The sequence below is a fragment of the Genypterus blacodes genome, unplaced genomic scaffold (assembly GCF_046128005.1).
Source record: "Genypterus blacodes isolate CSIRO-AG114 ecotype Tasmania unplaced genomic scaffold, CSIRO-AGI_Gbla_v1 ptg000535l_1, whole genome shotgun sequence".
Classification (NCBI taxonomy): Eukaryota; Metazoa; Chordata; class Actinopteri; order Ophidiiformes; family Ophidiidae; genus Genypterus; species Genypterus blacodes.
The window spans coordinates 1-20,000 of NW_027467286.1; the positions used below are offsets into that span (position 1 = coordinate 1).

The 20,000-nt window shown below is 46.3% G+C and overlaps 1 protein-coding gene across 1 annotated transcript; it reads left to right on the forward strand.

Annotated features, from left to right (window-relative positions):
- Nucleotides 1–3,251: 3,251 nt before the first annotated feature.
- On the forward strand, nucleotides 3,252–5,584 carry LOC142990458 (melatonin receptor type 1B-B-like; the record flags this gene model as incomplete). Its single annotated transcript, XM_076140260.1, has 4 exons — nucleotides 3,252–3,306; nucleotides 3,935–4,056; nucleotides 4,434–4,778; nucleotides 5,162–5,584. Coding segments are annotated over 4 exons (945 nt in total), but the record flags the coding sequence as incomplete, so codon positions are not given.
- Between the last annotated feature and the right edge of the window lie 14,416 nt (nucleotides 5,585–20,000).

Here is a 20,000-nt window from a genome sequence, read left to right on the forward strand (position 1 = left end):
GTTCTCACACTGTTATCTACACATTACTTGCATACATGTTGGCAGCTTTGCCTCCAGTGTTGATTCTTATGAAAATTCTTTGAGAATAGTGTTTGTTCCCCTTTTCTGTCCCAGAGTAACGCCCGTCACGCTCTGAGCCGCCCGTCACTCTCTGAGCCGCCCGTCACTCTCTGAGCCTCCTGTCACTGGAGGCTGTGTCGTTGTCCCCATTTGTCTTTGCAATGTGTTGGGGTTCTTTTGCAGACCATACGCAGCCATTTGGCATTAATCTGTCATTTTTACATTAACTCTGGTTGATGGGAACATCCATAATGCATGACAGACAATGTCAACTGACACGCCAGCGCTCATGAGTCACTCATGAGCACTAAAAGGTTATCAAGCCATCGTGCTGCTGCGGCTCAGGGAACCTCCTCTGTCATTCTCTCATCTCTCTAAGCAAAGATGGAAGAGAAATGTCACAGATACGCTTTACCTCATTTACTGCCTCATCATGACAGAGACTTTGTTATCGTCTTTGTATTAGAATTCATAACAACGACACAGAATGATGAGGATCCGTTGCCTTGACAGTAACCTTGGACGCCAAACAAAACCATTGTGTATTTCCTGACAATTCTTCTTTCTTTTGTGATATATTCAATCTTACGTTCTAGTTTTAATGCTTGCTCTGTAACGACTTTGAACTCTTTGATCCCACATCCCAAGAAGAAGGAAGTAGGAGAATACTCTATAGAGACAATTCACTTTGCTCGCCTTGTCTTTGACCGCAGCGTGAGTTCTTAACCTTACTCTCCTCGGGTTCCTCCTCTGGTTCCTCCTCTGGTTCCTCCACTGGTTCCTCCTCTGGTTCCTCCTCTTGGACAGTGGATGATGTACTTGACCTTCTTCTGCTCTTGACCTTCATCTGCGTCTGTAACAGGAGGATGGGCCTCAGTACTGGCAGACCAGCATTGCTCAGTCGTGGCCTGTTTTGCATCTTTATCTCATATTTGTTGTTATCTGGCCTCATTCTTTAGTGGAATATCGAGGATTGTTTTCTGGAAGGTTCCTTAAAGATTCACTTCTTAAATACTTTTTCCTTCAACCTGTCGAGGGACTTCAGTTAAAAATGAGCTCAAATGACTTAATTTACCTAAACGTACTCTTCAAACAGCCTGTTTTCACTCAGTGTGCAGAGCAAAACCACAGCAGGGCAGAAAAATCATCAAAGAGACCCTCGAAATAAAGATGCAATCAAAATTTATCTACAAAAATGGAAGAGTTAAATTGATGCATTTAGCTCCACACTCCTCACTCATTCGGTCGCCTGACTTCCTCTCATGTCTGCCTGTCTGTCTGTCTGTCTGGCTGTCTGGCTGGCCAAACCAGCCGCGGCCCTGAAGCGTGTTCCTGAAGATAAAGCAGCCGTGTCCACTGCCAACACCAATTATGATGCAGTGCCGAGTCGCTGCTCCTCAGCCAGACTCTGTCTCTGCTCACTGGGCTTTGAAGCCATGAACCAAGTTTGACTTTCAAACCCTGTCTCCGATGTAACTCCACACACACACACACACACACACACACACACACACACACACACACACACACACACACACACAGCTTGGTCAGTCAGTTAGTGTGACAGAGCTTCATCTTATTCGTCATCATTTGTGACTGGAAGCAGAATGGTTTCCTCTTTCCTCTGTCTCATGTCCACTCGGTGTGCTCACCTTCAAAATAAAAGCCTCCCCTGCATAAAGGTGTTAAACTGAGTGAACCTCTGCAGAGCAACGCAACCCAACACTGAAACGCAGGCTTCAGGGCTTTTGTAATGATTTTTGGTATCTGAGAAGAAGAAGAAGAAGAAGAGCAGTTATTAATATCTGAGTCTGAGGCTCATTTCCTTTAAATGTATCAGATATTGATTAAAACATAAGAATGTAAAGCTCCTATAATACTGATATGTTCACTGCAACACATCCTCCCTCTGCAGACACAGAGGCTGTTAGAGCAGAAGGATTAGGGAGAAGGAAATGAGAGGTTAGGGATCAGTTGGTCCAGACCTTCTCTCCTTGGTTGAGGAGTTTGTACAGCAGCTGAGCGGACAGATTAAATGAAGAGCGGACAGCGATGGGAGCAGGAGAGGAGACTAGATAGCTTTGTGTTGTTGCCCTTGTGGGGTCAGCTGGCTCAGACTGAGCCTGACATTTACGAGCAGGCAGTTGGCAGAGCAGCCGAGTGAGGAAGAGGAAGCTGCTGTTATGGAGCGGCTCCAGCACAGAGCGGCTTCTCTCTGGGATCTAAAGTGGAGGAGCAGCAGGATGGATTATTACGCTGCCTCAGAGAAAATATGACTCCCTGATGTTTGGAACATGGTTCAGTCATGACTCCACTCTGTGACTCTAAGGTTCCCATCGCTCCTCGTCTTCAGTCTGGTTCTCTTCTTCTTTGTTTTGCCGTCCCGTTCATTTGTTGATGTTAAATGGACCAACAGCCTCATTCAGAGATGAGCTGTCCTGAAACTCAGCTGGATTTAATCAGAAATGTAGAATCAGGAATCAAACGTCACTGACTTCATTTGGATTTGAGACTTTTGAGTGAGAGATACATCAAAACAACCTGTCTGTCCCTCCAACCAGCACACAGCACACAGCTCCAGGTGCAGGTGAGAGGAGCAGATCAGACCGGTCCTCTGTTCTGGTTTCCTCCTCCCTGACTTCTCCTCCACATCGCTCTCCTCTGGATTCAATCCCCATTCCTGCCATCATTGCTTTTCCCGCCCCCCGCCCCTCGCCCCCATTCCTCCAGTGAAAACAAATATAAATGCAAACAAGGTAAGCCTACCCAGCATGCAGTGCAGGGAGCATTTTACAGGAGTGGAGTGGCAGAGCGCTGGTTTCCCTCAGGAGCAGAGCTCAGAGGCGTGATGTGTTTATCCTCTCATCACTCAGGAAGATTACATTTAGGTCACATATTCAGAATATAAACAAGCAATAAGGTTAAAGTGATTACACAGCAGAATGAACGGGCGGTCACCTGTCAATCACCAAAGAGAGGAAGAATTGAGTTTACAGAGCAGCTTTGTGAACTCTACGTGTGTGTGTGTGTGTGTGTGTGTGTGTGTGTGTGTGTGTGTGTGTGTGTGTCCCACAGGTGAAATGGTTGCTTTCTGCTTTGTTAAATGAGCACTGCTTGTTTTCAGACAAACCAGAGAGAACAGTTTAAGAACACACACACACACACACACACACACAAAGTTTAGCCATCTAAATGACCTCACTATCCTGATTAGTCGTTGTAATCGCAGGAGGAAGCAGCGTTCCGCTCCTTTATTAGCAGTTGTATGTTGTAAGCACATTAATGTTAAGAGGACTAAATTAAAATGTCACAGCTAATGACCCGACTCTTTGTGTGCCTCTAAAGTCTCCTCTCCCTGATTCATGCTTCCATTAAGGCTCAGCTCAGCGCTCTGCCTCAACCAACAGCAAACTCATTCTTTACCAAACAGCAGAAGGGAGCACTTCAGTACAGAGCTGTGTGAGGCACAAACAAAGAGAAGGAGGATTATTGTGCCTAATAAAGTCCCAACAGGCTATTAACCTGAAGATCAGCATGTTTAATTCATTAGCCTGTATTATCTACAGTCAATCAAGAGTGTGTGACATAGAGAAGTACTATTCTTACATGAAAACAAAGACTCAGTTTGTCCAGGTCTCATATTTCACACTGACCTCCATCTTCCTTCACCAAAGTCCAGAACAGTCTCACCTCCTCACAGTGAAGGTTTAGAGCTCAGACTGCTGCAGCTTTATTAAGGAGAGTGGATGCATGTAAGGCTCAGATGTACTTAACCTGATTGGCTGAACAGATGTGTGCCGCTGCCCTGAGATGAAGAGTGTGAGACAGTGAAGTGTGTTGGATGGAACAGATGACTGATCTCTTCCTTGCTCCCCAGGTAACGTGTTCGTGGTGAGTTTGGCCTTTGCTGACTTGGTGGTGGCGTTCTACCCCTACCCTCTGGTCCTCTACGCTCTCTTCCATGATGGATGGGCGCTGGGGAACACCCAATGCATGGTGAGATCATCTTCACCTTCATGTACCCTTCAGACTCCAGGGGAGAGAGCAGTGAGATGATTGGGACCTGAGCCTAACAGACACGTTTACATGGAGACGTCCTGTCCCTCCCTGCATCATCAGCTCAGTGTATTCACTCAGATACTAATGGGTTAAACACAACCCTACAATGGTAATCAACCAGGTGCTGTGGTACTGGAGGACCTGGTTTGTACATTTAATGGAAAACTCTCAAGGGGCTTCTGCTCTGAAGTTAGTAAGATGGTTCCACTCTGCTGCCGTTGGTTACGCAGCAGCAGGGTTGCTAGGCTAGCGCAGAGTAACAGCCTCTCTCTCTCTCTCTCTCTCTCTCTCTCTCTCTCTCTTCCTCTGCACAGATCAGTGGTTTCCTCATGGGTCTGAGTGTCATCGGTTCCATTTTCAACATCACTGGGATCGCAGTAAACCGGTACTGCTACATCTGCCACTCCTTCTCCTACAGTCGCCTCTACAGCTTTCGCAACACTCTGCTGTTAGTCGCCTTAATATGGCTGCTCACAATCCTGGCCATCGTCCCAAACTTCTTTGTCGGATCGCTGCGTTACGACCCCAGAGTCTACTCCTGTACCTTCGCCCAGAACGTCAGCAGCTCCTACACTGTCGCCGTGGTGGTGGTTCATTTCCTGGTTCCCATCGCCGTGGTTACCTTCTGCTACCTGCGCATCTGGGTTCTTGTGATTCAGGTCAGTCTTTGGTTTGGATTTCTCTCCACAATGCTTTATGTATTCATTCCAAAGTGGCTCTTATTGAATCTCTCCTCCACTCTGATCCAGTGGCTCATTAATGAAGTCTTTACACGCTTTTAATCATTTGACCTTTAATTATCTCCCTCCTCTTATCACACTGAGAAATGACACAACCGCATCAAAATCACAGCGTTTCCTCTCCGAGACATGAAATCTGAGGTTTGCCAAGAAACTAAACACGACACGGATGATTGATCAGTCAGTGAGGGTGACATCACCTGGGATGAATTTGACGGACAGATGGAGTGTGTGTCTCAGCACATTTATAAGTTTATGGGGGGGGGTCTCATAAATCTAACCCGTGTTTCTGTCGTGTTCAGGTTCGCCGTAAAGTCAAGTCAGAAGAGAGTCCTCGCCTCAGACCCAGTGACTTACGGAATTTCATAACCATGTTTGTTGTCTTCGTGCTGTTTGCCATCTGCTGGGCTCCACTTAACCTGATTGGCTTGGCGGTGGCCATAGACCCGGCTCGTGTGGCTCCCCGTATTCCAGAATGGCTTTTTGTGGTCAGCTACTTCATGGCCTACTTCAACAGCTGTCTGAACGCCATCATCTACGGCTTACTCAACAGGAACTTCAGGAACGAGTACAAGCGCATCGTCACCTCCGTTTGGGTGACGCGACTTTTTGTGACGGAGACTTCGCGAGCCGCCACGGAGGGGAGGAGCATGAGGAGCAAGCAGTCGCCGCAGCCGCCGCTCAACAACAACGAGTCGGTCAGGGAACGGATCAACAATGAATGAAGCCTCAATGTAGGAATGCAGGTCTGTTCACTTCCTGTTTTTGCTGCAACATACACAGGGTTGTATGTTCAGACTAAGTACCAGCTGAGTCCCTCCTTGACTCTCAGCACAGAGAGCAGGGGGAATATTATGATTTACTCATGGATTTAAAGGGTTAATGATTACTGGGTACTACAGGTTTTCTTAGTAATTTATAGCCATTTCTAACAGATGACACATTTTATAGATATTGTCACGGCCATGGAGAAGTGAGCCATGCAGAGCAGCTGAGCCTGAATGTGTCTGAGTGTAATAAGAGTCAAGCTTTCTCCTGCAGACATCTGGGTTAGCTTTGATCAACCAGCAGCTCCTCTACGTTTCTTTAAAGCCTCAAACACTTTGACTGGCCTCACCTGAAGATCAGTCGGTCTGTCTGTAAGTGAAGCAGCTCTGAGTCTAGTGATGGCTGAGTGACAGCTACAGGAGGAAAATAGATGTGAACCTGACTTCAATGAGAATGTGAAGCCTGTGTGTGGGGCGGGGCGGTACACCAGGCTGCTCAGGCTCAGTCTAGGGGCTGTGGAGGGAAGCCAGCAGAGGGATTAAGTCCTACAGCGACATCAGTGCAGGTGCTGGCATGCAAAGGTTCCCTGCTCAGGTGATGAGAGGCAGCATGGAGCTGTCTGCCCCCCCCCTCCCCCACTGTGGGGCTAAGCATCGACAACAAATGCAAGAGCATGAGGAAAGGCTCAGTCTGAAGTCAACGCCCCCAAAAGGACAAAAGAGCTGAGATCTATTTTGTCACTGTCGCTGCTCAAACTCGCCATTTTCTGTTTGATGCATTGTGACATCATGGTGACAGCAGTGTGGTCAGACTCAGACATGCTGAGCCTAACTGTGGAGCTCTGACCTTCACTGATGATGATGATGGATGATTCAAAGTAAAAGATGATGAAAACCAGCAGCAGCCCACCTGTGAGTGTGGGAACATATGATGTAGCAGGTAGAGGACTCCTACAGGACTCCTACAGGACTCCTAACAGGACTCCTAACAGGACTCCTACAGGACTCCTAACAGGACTCCTACAGAACTCCTACAGGACTCCTACAGGACTCCTACAGGACTCCTAAAAAGACTCCTACAGGACTCCTAACAGGACTCCTAACAGGACTCCTACAGCACTCCTACAGGACTCCAACAGAACTCCTACAGGACTCCTAACAGGACTCCTACAGAACTCCTACAGGACTCCTACAGGACTCCTACAGGACTCCTAACAGGACTCCTACAGGACTCCTAACAGGACTCCTAACAGGACTCCTACAGGACTCCTACAGGACTCCTAACAGGACTCCTACAGGACTCCTAACAGGACTCCTAACAGGACTCCTACAGGACTCCTACAGGACTCAAACGCTTTATAGCCTCAAACTGTACATTAGTTACATGTGTTTAAAGCCATCCTTCATATTCTGTCAGTCAAGCTGCTGTTTTATAAGTCACAAGTCATTCTCAAGTCCAAAGTCAAGACAGGAAGTCCTGAGTCTTAAACTTTACATGTTGTGTCTAACAGAAGTCCTAATGTGCTCTAGAAAAAAAGGTTTGTGGACGCTGTCTAAAGTTCTTCTTCTCTTGATAACATACAGGATGTAACGGTGCAATGTTTGCTTTTTGGTTTGGGGAAAGTTATTAAGTCCTTCTTTAGACACACAGAGAGACAGACACACAGACACACAGACACACAGACAGACAGACACACAGACAGACACACAGACAGACAGACACACAGACAGACACACACACAGACAGACACACAGACACACAGACACACAAACACACAGACACACAGACACAGACAGACAGACAGACAGACACACACACAGACAGACAGACAGACAGACAGACACACAGACAGACACACAGACAGACAGACACACAGACAGACACACACACAGACAGACACACAGACACACAGACACACAGACACACACACACACACAGACAGACGGACAGACACACAGACACACAGACACACAGACAGACACACAGACAGACACACAGACACACAGACACACAGACAGACAGACAGACACAGACAGACAGACAGACACACACACAGACAGACAGACAGACACACAGACACACAGACACACAGACACAGACAGACAGACAGACACACACACAGACAGACACACACACACACAGACAGACACACAGACAGACAGACACACAGACAGACACACAGACAGACACACAGACAGACACACACACACACAGACAGACACACACACAGACAGACGGACAGACACACAGACACACAGACACACAGACACACAGACACACAGACACACAGACAGACAGACACACAGACAGACAGACAGACAGACAGACAGTCAGACAGACACACACACAGATACAGACCACTGTGTTCTGCTATGCAATTTCAAACAATTCTAACTAACAGCTCAAACTCACACCAGTCTGTTAAAGAGGATCTGAGTTCTTCATCGTCCTCTCTCCCTGCTCTCCAGCTTACAAAGGGACCAAGATCCACAGCAGTTCAGGGTTGTGAGGGAGGAGGGGAGGAGGGGAGGAGGGGAGGAGGGGGGAGGAGGGAGGTGGGAGGAGAGGAGGAGAGGAGGAGAGGAGGAGAGGAGGCGTAGAAGTGAACTGAATGTAACATGCGGCGCATAGACTGAACTACAACTCTACGGTTCCTCTGCCTTCTACATCATCAGGAGATGTTTATCAGGTTTACACTGGGAAGTTTATTCTTCATTTTAAAAGTATTTATGCTAAATTAAAGCCTTGGTAGGTTGATTATTTATAAATGTATGCAGTTCTTTTCCTATAAGAGTCGACAAAAAGCAAAGTGTACATTACGGGTTGAAGGGAGTTTGACATTTTGACAGAAGCGACACTGGCAGCCTCAGACTGAGCCGTCTGTCAGGCTCAGTGTTGCTCTGTACTTCATATCTGGATCTGGATCTCCATCTCAGGGTGTAAACATGTCCCGGTGTTCTACACTTCTCTGAAACATCTGCAGTTTGTAAGCTGCCAGTACTAAGGGAGTCTGAAGACACTTTAAAGGGAATCTTTTTGTAACTTAGTGTTAGTGTGGTTTTTAATTGTGCTACAGTATTGTTAATGAAGTTTGTTCAAATGTCTTTTTATTATTTATTCCTGAAGTTCCACGACACTGCACACGTCTCTGTCCCATACGCTGTCACATTTTGATAAACGTCCCTTCTTCCGTTGCCGCGGTGACAGAACCCAAAGTGCATCTGAACCCTCAGCAGTTCCGGTGTGTCGGCCCCTGAACGCATCACTGCCAAGCAAAACAAGGGAGAGTTTAAGAGTTCTTACTTCACCCAAACTCCTCACACAGAAGAGGAAACTAATCTGATATTTATTTGTTTTAGTGTGCGACTCTTCATAACTATGTAAGGAAGCATCATCCTCCTCCTGCTCCTCCTCCTCCTCCTCCTCCTCCTCAGTATAATATGGACCTGGTGTCCCTCTTCCTCTTCCTCTTCATACGGGGCAACAAACCAAAGAAATCCTTTTGCACAGTGCATTCACTCTAAGTTATTTAAATACTAAGGTTGCCGGGGGAAAGTCACAACAAAACAACAAGTCAAGTCCATTTTGTTTGTACAGGCCAATATCACACACAACGTCACTCCAGAGCGCCTCTTTCTTAAAGGGACAGTACATAGTAACGACCGGCAACTGAATACAAAACCAATAATAGCACTAATGAGAAACATTGAGCCACTGTCAATAAGCAGCAGCATTGTTGTTTGTAGCTGTGAGTGCTGAGCTATTGACCCCTGACCCCTGACCGGTCTGTTATCAAGGTTAAATAAGACTGTGGACCGCCATGATTGACCAATCAGAGCGCAGCTTAGTAAAGCTACATCACCAAACTCCTCCACATGTTCCAGATACTGGGACACATGGTCCAGTCCAGTCCAGTCCAGTTTTTTTGTATTTGTATTTGTATTGTAAGGGAAAACCTCCTTAAAATAAACATAAAACATAAAACATAAAAGGAGGAAAGTCAGAAAGGGCGGGAGAGGGAAATCAAAGAGTTCTGCTCTGCTCAGATGGCTTGGCCCTTCCTGCTCAGGCTCAGTCGGGCTCTATCTTCTATAGTTGAGTTGAATTATTCTGAAATCTTTGCAATGCTTTGCCGCGTGAAAATCACATCAATCAATACGAACAGAACAGAATGGAGCAACTGGCTGAGTAGAAATGGATCAAACACTGGCAGGCCTCATCTCAGTGTGTGGTTAAACAAGTGTTACACACACTGATGACAACACTGTACAGAAGGAAAGGATCAAGCTAAAGTGAAGCTCCGTGTCTTTCCTGTGTTGTTTTGGGAGCAGGGGGCGTTTTGTTGGAGAGGTGGAGGTTTAGATAAATATAGGGAGTGACTGTGCTCTCCTGACAGCAGGCTTTGGAAGGTCACTCCACCTTAGGGGAGGCAGAAGAGAGGCAGAGGTGAGTGCAGGAGCCAAACAGCCAAACAGCCAAACAGCCAACCATCAGCCAAATGACAGCAAACACAACTCAGACGCGAGGTCAAAGAAGACACTCGAGTCTGCAGAGGGTTTAGATGCACTTGGTTTGAGGAAAGAGGCGTGGAAGTGAAAGATGTGGACCTGCCGTAGCTCCATGGGTCCTGTGTGAAGCATTTAGCATCCTTACAGGCCTTGTTTCACCCAAACATGCTGCCTTACCGTCTGTACTATGGTGTCAAACCTTACAAACCACAGCAAGTGCCAAGTTTCACTTTACCTCCACACCCATTCCTCTCTCTGTACTCTGAGCAGCGATCTCTAGATTCTTCTGCGACCTCGCTCACTCAGAGTTGCTCATGGGCGAGTCGGGCAGGAGACTCGTTTGCCAAAGCAGAAGAAGAACAAATCTTCTCTTTCTATCTTCCTTCTTAGTTCTGTGCTTTAATTCTTTCTGGCCTACAGGAAAAATTATGCAACTACTTTCATTGATGTTCCCGGCGCTCCAGCGTAGGCGTGTTTGCTCTGGCTCCTTTGTTACAGAGCGTCCCAGTGTGGCACCGCTCTGTGTGTGTGTGTGTGTGTGTGCCCACCCTTTCATTACACAGAGGTTGACTCCCACAGGCTTGAACGCTGTTTAATCAGCTAATAATAGATTATTAAAAACCACAACAAACTCATTGATATGCTTTCATTTACACATTTACATCCCCCCCCCCCCCCCCATATTACACATTCTGATAACCTATTTGATGTTTTCTAGCTCCTGCTTGCTGCAGATGTACTGAGAGGCTGCAGCTCACCTGATAACACAACACAACACAACACAACACAACACAACATCAGCAGCTGTGCCAAGTGATGCAAAACAACAAATTCAATAACGTCTATCTTTACAATTACAGACAAATGAATGCTTGAAACCCTAGAGGTGTTCATAAAGACGTCATCATCACTCAGGCACACACACACACACGCACACACACACACACACAGAGTGGAGCGTCTCTGCTGAGGCCTTTGTTTATTATGAGTGCCACATTATTCCATTCAGCGAATCCTCCATCAACCCCAGCTGATTGGACTTCATCCCTGTCGTGGCTACTAGTAACAATAAAAACGCTCATTCTATTCATCACATTTAATTACGTCTCAACCAAGCTGAAGGAAAACTAACAAACTACAAGCCGTGTCCCTGTGCAGCACGCCGAAGCTACGCTGTGATTACACGCCTCATTACCAACACAGCAGTGATACATAAGGAGATGTAATGAACTCTCCTCTCACAACCTCCATGACCCCCAGCACACACAGCTGACCCCTGCCTCCCCTCTACACGGGGCTGAGGATGGAACCATAATGTCCCATGTCTTGCTTTCCGCCGGCTGTAATGACTTTGTGCATTATTGGGTTATTGCGTAAGATAATTACTTTAACTCACAGATAAACACAGAAAAGGATGCAAGATAGATCCAATTACATCAGGAGCCTTCACAAGGAGAACATTAAAATAAGCCTATTACATTATTCTGCACCGAGAAGAGGAACTGAGCTTCAGCTGCTCTTTGTTTATGAGTCAGTGTGTACATCTGTGAATAATGAAGCATAATGACACAGGGCTTCAGAGCAAAGCACAGATCTGTGTCCTGTGACTGATCTCTTCACACTGTGGAGTCTTAATCACATCTCACACACACACACACCTCTCATCTCATTCTGCCTGAACTCTTTTGCTATGTTGACGTTACAGGAAACCTTTTCTTCTTCTGTCTTGCTGCATGTGACACTGATCTGATGTGTGTGTGTGTGTGTGTGTGTGTGTGTTTGTGTGTGTGTGTGTGTGTGTGTGTGTCTGTGTGTGTGTGTTTGCGTCGGTGCTGTTTTACGTTGGACTCATTTCTGATCACTATGACAACGTTTGAGAACAAGTCCATTACACTTCACAACCCAGTGAGAATAAACACGGACCACACATACAGCAGCTGTCAATCAGGAGGAGAGTCCAAACATGTGGACACACGACTGAGACGGGCTGGACTCTGACACTCTGACTGATGTGTTGTTGTTGAGCAGTGTATTGTGAACATATCAGCTGTGCGACGTGTTACACACGTGCTTCACTCCCTGCTGACCTCACATCAATCAAGCAGCAGGAAGAGCTTGTGTCAAAAAAAAACCTAAAAGTGTGATAATGATTTTTCTGTATTAATGGATGTTGTGAAAAGAGATGTTGTAATGTTCTCTTGATTTCCTGGTGCACGTGAGTCACCAAGCTAAAGAAAGCAGGTCAAAAGGCCAAAAGGTCAAAGATGAACCGCTTTTGGCCTCCAGGCACTGAGCTGCTGAGCTGCTGAGCCTGAGTGGACGTGCATGCTGTCACTTTGTTATGTTCAGTGACAAGAACGTCACCATGATCTTAGTAAAACCATCCAAAGGGATTTCTGTGGAATGTAGCGGAATATGACATTTGAAAATGATGATGATGATGATGATGATGATGATGATGATGATGATGATGATGATGTGACACTGAGTCTCGTTAACATTAATTCTGTGCAAAAAATAAATAAATATACAGATTATTATTATTATTTTTGTTTTTTTGTGACATTTCTTCTGAAGCTAGCAGCTGAGACCTAAAGACTCTGAGTATGCAGAGAAGGAAATGCAGATTGGAATTGTTATCAGGCTGGAAGTGATCCAATAAAGGACTGGAAACAGGGATTATGACTGAGAGGGGGGGGGTGGTTGTTACGTGCATTATGAATCATTATGTAGGCTGAGGTCCAAATGGAGGAATTGGCTCGGCCCAGGAATCAATCTATCTGAAGTGCAACAGCGGCGAGGCCGAGGGAGTCACGGGGCGGAAAATGAAAAAATGTGAGCCGGTATGGAAATGAGACAATCAGTCAGCAGGAAGTGATTCCATTTTACAAGCACGCCACGCCGATTACACGCCGCCGATGATTCTCTCACACACTCTTCCTCACACATCCAGGTTTGGATGAGAGCCATCATTTCTGTAATGTGTGACAACTAATTAACAGAAAAAGTAGAAATTGGAATTTTGCACTTCTAAGCTGTCGGCGCCTCTGCAGCCCGACACGTCAAAGCTGTCCTCCTCCTGATGCAGAGAGAAAAGGTCGGGCCGGTTCATGGGGCCGGCTCAGGATCACATGGGCTCACATCCCTTCACCTCACAAACACAACAATCAAACACATTTGCATCCAGCTGCTAATTGTGTTCTACAACAGCTGATTGATTGCTTTTGCTCCATTGTCAGTCTAATGTGGATTAATTTGGTTAATCCACATTAGACTGACATAAACATCTCTCCTTTATAGGAAAGAGGCAGATTGACATCATTTAATGAATCAAGCATGAATAAGAAGAGGATTTATGGATTCTTAGCTTTCTGAATTCATTCATTTTAAAATTAAATAACTTTAATTGCCTGTTTATGAATTCAATGAGCTTTGTTAAAGGATAAAGGAATCTGTGTTAGGGTTTCTTCTTCTACTTCCTCTATCTTCTCAAACAGGAAGCTTCTTCTTCTCTGACAGAATATCTGTGCTCCCTCACTTTGGAGCAGAATGCCAAACATAACCTTACACACTCAGGTCACTAAATGTGTGAATGGAGGATTAGAAGAGAGAAGCCCAGTTAAATGACTGGACTCTTCCCTGTGTGATCCGTCCTCCTTCTCTGCTCCCAACAAGCTGCTCCTCTGTTGCACAACAACAATTAGTGGCATATCAAGACTCCAAGCACTTAGCAACTGGCACAATTACTGTGAGGAGCTGCAAAAGACCACGGCAGCCTGAAGAGCGTCGATAGCTGCTGAGACGTCCAACGACGGCCTGCAGTTGTCATGACAACAGGCAATGAAGACACTACCCCCCCCCCCCCCCCCCTCTAAATCCAGAGCACCAGAAAAAGACTGGAAAGCAGGAGTTTGCAGCCATGATTGTGTGTTGTGCTGTAGTTTCTCTCTTCACTGACGCTCATCACACTCAGAGGCTGCCTTCATCATTACAGCAAAGATATCAGGGTTTTTACTTTACATCTATTATTCTGAGTTTAAGGCCAGGCAAGTTTGTTTATAGCACATTTCAGCAACGAGGCAATGTACAAGAAAACATTAAAGCATGGAGGCAACGTGTAAAAGAAAGTGGCTCACACACACACACACACACACACACACACACACACACACACACACACACACACACGCTCTTCGCTCTGAGTTAGAGACCTGGAGGAGCAGACTGTAGCTCGCTCATAAAGGCTGAGGGTCTTTGTCTGCAGAGCTCCATTACACAACACCTCCTCATCTACACACACACACACACTCAATGCTGTTCAGAACAAAGCAGCAGTAAATGAAGCAAAATAACCTTTATTATTGTTTTAAAAGTGGATGATAAAGGAGGAGGAGCCTCAAACAAGCAGCATCAAGATAATGAGCCTGCGGGCTGATGAGGTGTAATGATGTAATGATGTAATGATGTAATGATGACGTCCCCTCATCATGGATCATTGTTCAGATCATGAACACTGAGGTCACACTTTAAAGCTGGGTGTAAAAGGAGCCTGAATGAAGAAGAAGAGCTCCTCTACCCTCAAACCTCCCTCCTTTAATCAGTCACTTGTTTGCATTTGCACAGAACTTTGCTGTGAAACTTCTGCTGACTCGTCTGTTCTGCTTCTTCATGCTGCACATCTAAACTGGCCGCTTCAATACTTTCACCTCCGGCACTGCAATCACAATTTATACAAATGCGTTTATGGAAGTGTTGGTTTTACATACTTGTCTCTGTGTGCAGCTTCATCAGCCTCATCAGCCTCAGCAGGCTCAGCAGCCTCAGCAGCCTCATCAGCCTCATCAGCCTCAGCAGCCTCAGCAGCCTCAGCAGCCTCAGCAGGCTCAGCAGCCTCAGCAGCCTCAGCAGGCTCAGCAGCCTCAGCAGCCTCAGCAGGCTCAGCAGCCTCAGCAGCCTCGAGCCTCCCGCCTCCTCTCTGTTCCTCAGGTGGTTGAAGCGTCCTACATATTAAACATACGACATCATGAAAGCTTCACCCAGCATGAATGATTCCTATGTGACATACATGAAGAACAGCCAAAGGGAACATTCATGCAGAAGTCATGATTACATAACATACATGCATTCACACGGACACGCTTACACACACATGGTTACACAAACACACAAACGCACAAACGGAGAGGAAGAGAAGCAGAAACGTTCTCAGATTCTCAAGCTTCATCCAGCCTGACGTGTCTCTGTTGTTTCTGAATCCAGAGCAGGTGAGTTCATCATGTTTCTATAAGCGTGTGGATGGATGGAGTGATGTCTCAGTGTGAAAATGAGAGCGATGTGGATCCTGGATGTGTCAGATCAAACTGATGAGCTCTGAAAGGAGAGCTCCTTATTTTGGGGCCAGATTACAAATAAAATGCACTGAATGGAAAAATGTCCCAAAGGCTCCGTGTGAGGGAACAAAGCCATGTGACTACCAAACAAAACAATAACAAACTGCTTTACTGACACATCTAAGAGGATAAAGACATTATGACATCACCGCGTCACCAGGTTACAGCGTCTGCACACTCACAGTAACAGAGTGGAGAACCTGTGGGACCTGTGGGACCTGTGGGACCTGTGGACCTGGGGGACCTGGGGGACCTGTGGGACCTGTGGGACCTGGGGGACCTGTGTGACCTGTGGGACCTGTGGGACATGGGGGACCTGTGGGACCTGTGGGACCTGTGGGACATGGGGGACATGGGGGACATGGGGGACATGGGGGACATGGGGGACCTGGGGGACCTGTGGGACCTGTGGGACCTGTGGACCTGGGGGACCTGTGGGTTTTAGAAATTACTTTTGTGTTTGTTTGTATGGCTGTTTTGAAAAATCTTAGGTGGGAAAGTGGTCAAGCTGAGATTTAGATCTGCGCTGTGGAAGCAACACCAGGGTAGAAACAAATACAGGCTGGTTTATACAGATAGCTGGGCTGTTCTAGTCTCGGCTTATTGGCTAAAGAATTAAGGGTTTCACCTCGATGCATGAAACCACAGAGTTGCCTATGGTGCCTTCAGGTGGGGGGGCACCCAACTGTTGACCTCATACACCTCTGGCTGATTTATCGATGTGTGTGTGCTGTGTGGCAGTGTTGGATGGAGGCGAGGCTGCAGAAGAACAGGAGAGGACGTCCATCATCTGAAACTGCCACGTCTGGAAACGTCTTTGTGTCTGAAATTAAGACCCTGACTTCAATTCTGTCTGTCTCCTGAAGGCCACACGATGCGTTTAAAGTCTGCTATCACGCTGCTCGTCCTGGTTTGGACCTGGATTGCATCAGTGTGTGTGTGTGTGTGTGTGTGTGTGTGTGTGTGTGTGTGTGTGTGTCATGTTGGAGTTTCTGTCTCATCCTGCTCTCATGTCTGGCTCTCTGCTGTTGTGTCTGCTCTGAATGAAAGAAAGGACTGATGAGAAAGAGATAGAGACAGATATAGAGATAGAGCTAGATAGATAGAGATAGATAGATAGAGATAGATAAAGACAGATATAGAGATAGAGATAGATATCCACAACAGACTTTGGCAAGAAGCAGATTTGCTTATTGCAAAATAATGGTGTCAATGAATGAGGTCCAGGATAATGAGGGTGTTTGGTGAATGAACATCTGGGTGAGTTAAGGAGAGAGAGAGAGAGAGAGAGAGAGAGAGAGAGAGAGAGAGAGAGAGAGAGAGAGAGAGAGAGAGAGAGAGAGAGAGAGAGAGGACAGCAGGACAGCAGGAGTCATGTAAGGAAACGTACTGTGGTGATAATGTGAGAGAGGGAAGCTGAGGACAGACTGAGGTCACAAAGAAATGAGGGGGGGAGAGAGAGAGAGAGGGAGAGAGAGAGTGACTAAACGCTCGATAAAGACCGAGACACACAAAGAGACACATGCAAACAGAAAAATAGACGGGCCGACAGATCACTGTGATAGATAGATAGATAGATAGATAGATAGATAGATAGATAGATAACTCAGTGAGCTCATAATGACGTCATCTAAGTCACTATTTGATCAGGCAGGTGACAGGAAACAGAAGCTCACAGGCAAAGTTTGGGATTCAAACTGAACCAGAGAGATTTGTGATCTTTTGATCTTTTGTTCTGCTGCTGAGTCTCCAGACGTCTGACTGAAGATGAAGGGAAGTATTCCTCTGCAGTGGCTCTGTTTCTACAGAACGTTTGTTTGAATGAGAGAGGAAACATTCACACAGGAGACAACACATTTATTCAACCATCACCTACTTTTACCATAACAACAATCCATCCCACACATGATGATGACATGTAATCAAACATGTGACTCCCATATGAGCACACACACACACACACACACACACACACACACACACACAGACATACATACACACAAAGATGTAACCTGACGGCCTCAGTGTGAAAAATGGATATTCTGGATCCACTTCAGCCCGCACACATTATTATTAACTAACAGGAAGTGGCCCCACACACACGATGTCATAAAGCTACGAGAGCACGGCCCACTCTTCTCCCTTGAAACCATTATGACTGATTCTCATCACTGTCAGTGAAAGAGGTAAACAGCTCCTCTCATATTATGTTTCCATCCGCACGCTCCATTATATAACACACACACACACACACACACACACACACACACGTCTGTATGTGTACAGGCGTAAAGCTGCCGCGGGGCTGAAGTGGAGCTACGAGGTCAATGTGAGGAAAACAAAACAGATTTTAGCAGGCGTGGCTCATGTTAGCATAACGTTAGCATAACGTATAGCGGCGTGTATTCGTGAACACGTTGAGCTTTGATCGTTGGGTTCAGAGCCTGAAGCAGCAGCACAGGCGTCCATCAGGATCCACACACACTCAATATCACCAACGGACAGTTTAGATGGTTTTGTTGTTAAAGAGGTCATTTAAATGTGTGTGAGGCACCAGGGGGCATTTCAGGCACGACATCATCATCATCATCATCATCATTATTCTGTAGCTCAGGGAGACGCCAGCTGTTTGGTTCTACAGACCCAGATGGGACAGAGAGCGATGAAGACTAATGAAGATCTATGACACAGATCACAATGATGACATCACTCTGTATCAGAATAGATTAAGCAGTAAGGAATAAAAAGCTACAGAGTCGCTGTGGACACGTTTCTCTCCTCAGGAAGAACTGCAGCTCGTTCAACCAAACATACCTTCACCGAGTGGAGCCGGTGAGGACACACACACACACACACACACTGGCTTCATCCCCCCCCCTGCAGCAGCACACGCTTCAGAGATATGAAGAGACAGATGAATGTATGTGTCGGTCATGGACATGAATGAGTCCTCCTCTATCAGCCCCGACCCACACTGACCCACACGTGTTACACAACCTGTGCTGTAGGCCGAGACACTAACACATCTGTGTATGTGTGTGTGTGTGTGTGTGTGTGTGTGCGTGTGTGTGTGTGTCTGCATGGAGAGACGTGCCGCAGCATCAGGAAGTGACATTAACTTGATAGACTAAGCTGCTGTCGCCATGGAGCCCACACAGGATTAATGATCATAAATCATGTCTTAAGGAGTTCCACTGCTGCTCCTGTGTCCACCGGCTGCTGAGGCTCTGTTAGTCAAGAGTGATCAATGTGCCTCACTCACTGGCTGTGAGAGGGAGAGACTGATGAAGAAGATGGGGTCGTCTTTGGTTTGGTTGGTGTTTCCTCACAGCACCGTCATAAACAAACCCAGTGGACCAGCAGGACACACACACAGAGACACACAACAGCAAGAGGGGGCCAGAACCTGGTACCATGTAAGGAAGGGGTGAGGGGAAATACCTCACACATCTACAGGTTCTTAGTCTTCATCAACAGCTTCAGTCTGAGTTTGGTTCCTCTTCACATCAACCAATCACACAAGACAAACGAGACAAAGCCTCTCTGTCCCTCTTCTCACAAAGTTACAGGCAGAATCTGGGTCATCACATCTCACATTTCTTTAGAAAGATAAACTGCAACGTGTGAAACTCGTCAGGAGAGGAAAGAGACAGACAGAGAGGAACATCTGGAGGGAGCAGATGTTCTCTAATTGAACTATTTAAATGTATAAAAAGAGAATGTGCTTTTCATCTAAATCAATCTTATGAGGAGCTTGTTGTTGTTGTCGCTGTTGTTGTTGCTGTTGTTGTTGTTGTTGTTTCAGTGCAGATGACTTTAGATCAATCTAGGAACAATGGAAGCTTCATACTGCTGCCCTCTATCTTCTGTGTTGCCATGATTCACTTTTCTTACTTTGATATAGATTTGGATTCGTACCCGGAGGATGAAGTGAGATTAAAGGCTGTAAAGTGGCATTCTGACGGCTTTGATAGAACAATGAGGCTCAGAGACAGAGTCAATACAACATCTCTGAGTTTAGTGTCTCTAAGTAGGAGAGTCTCTGAGGGAACGTTTCAGATCTTCAGCTCATTAAAGTGTGAACTTTGAAATGAACTCCAGGTGAGATGAAGAGTCTGCCTGAAGCTTCCTCACCTCCTTCACTCTCACCTTCTTCACTATCTCAAGGTGCAAATTGAAAAATGTGTAATAAAACATTACTCCTGAAATATTGAACTAAAGTTTGAAGGCTCAGATCGATCCAGGTCCGTTTGGGACAGCGACGGCCCAACAAGCTCCTGAGATTTCATTTCACCCTTTTCTCTTTACCCGACCAGCTTGAGCTTGTTCTGAAGAGGAGGAGAGCCAGGAGAGGCGGAGGGCCAGGTCAGGCACATGTATGAGCACTTCCTCCTTCCACTCACATGAATACTGATCTGAGCTGAGGAATGAGGCTTTGGTCCGACACGCCGGGCAGAAAAAGCAATTTTCTGCAG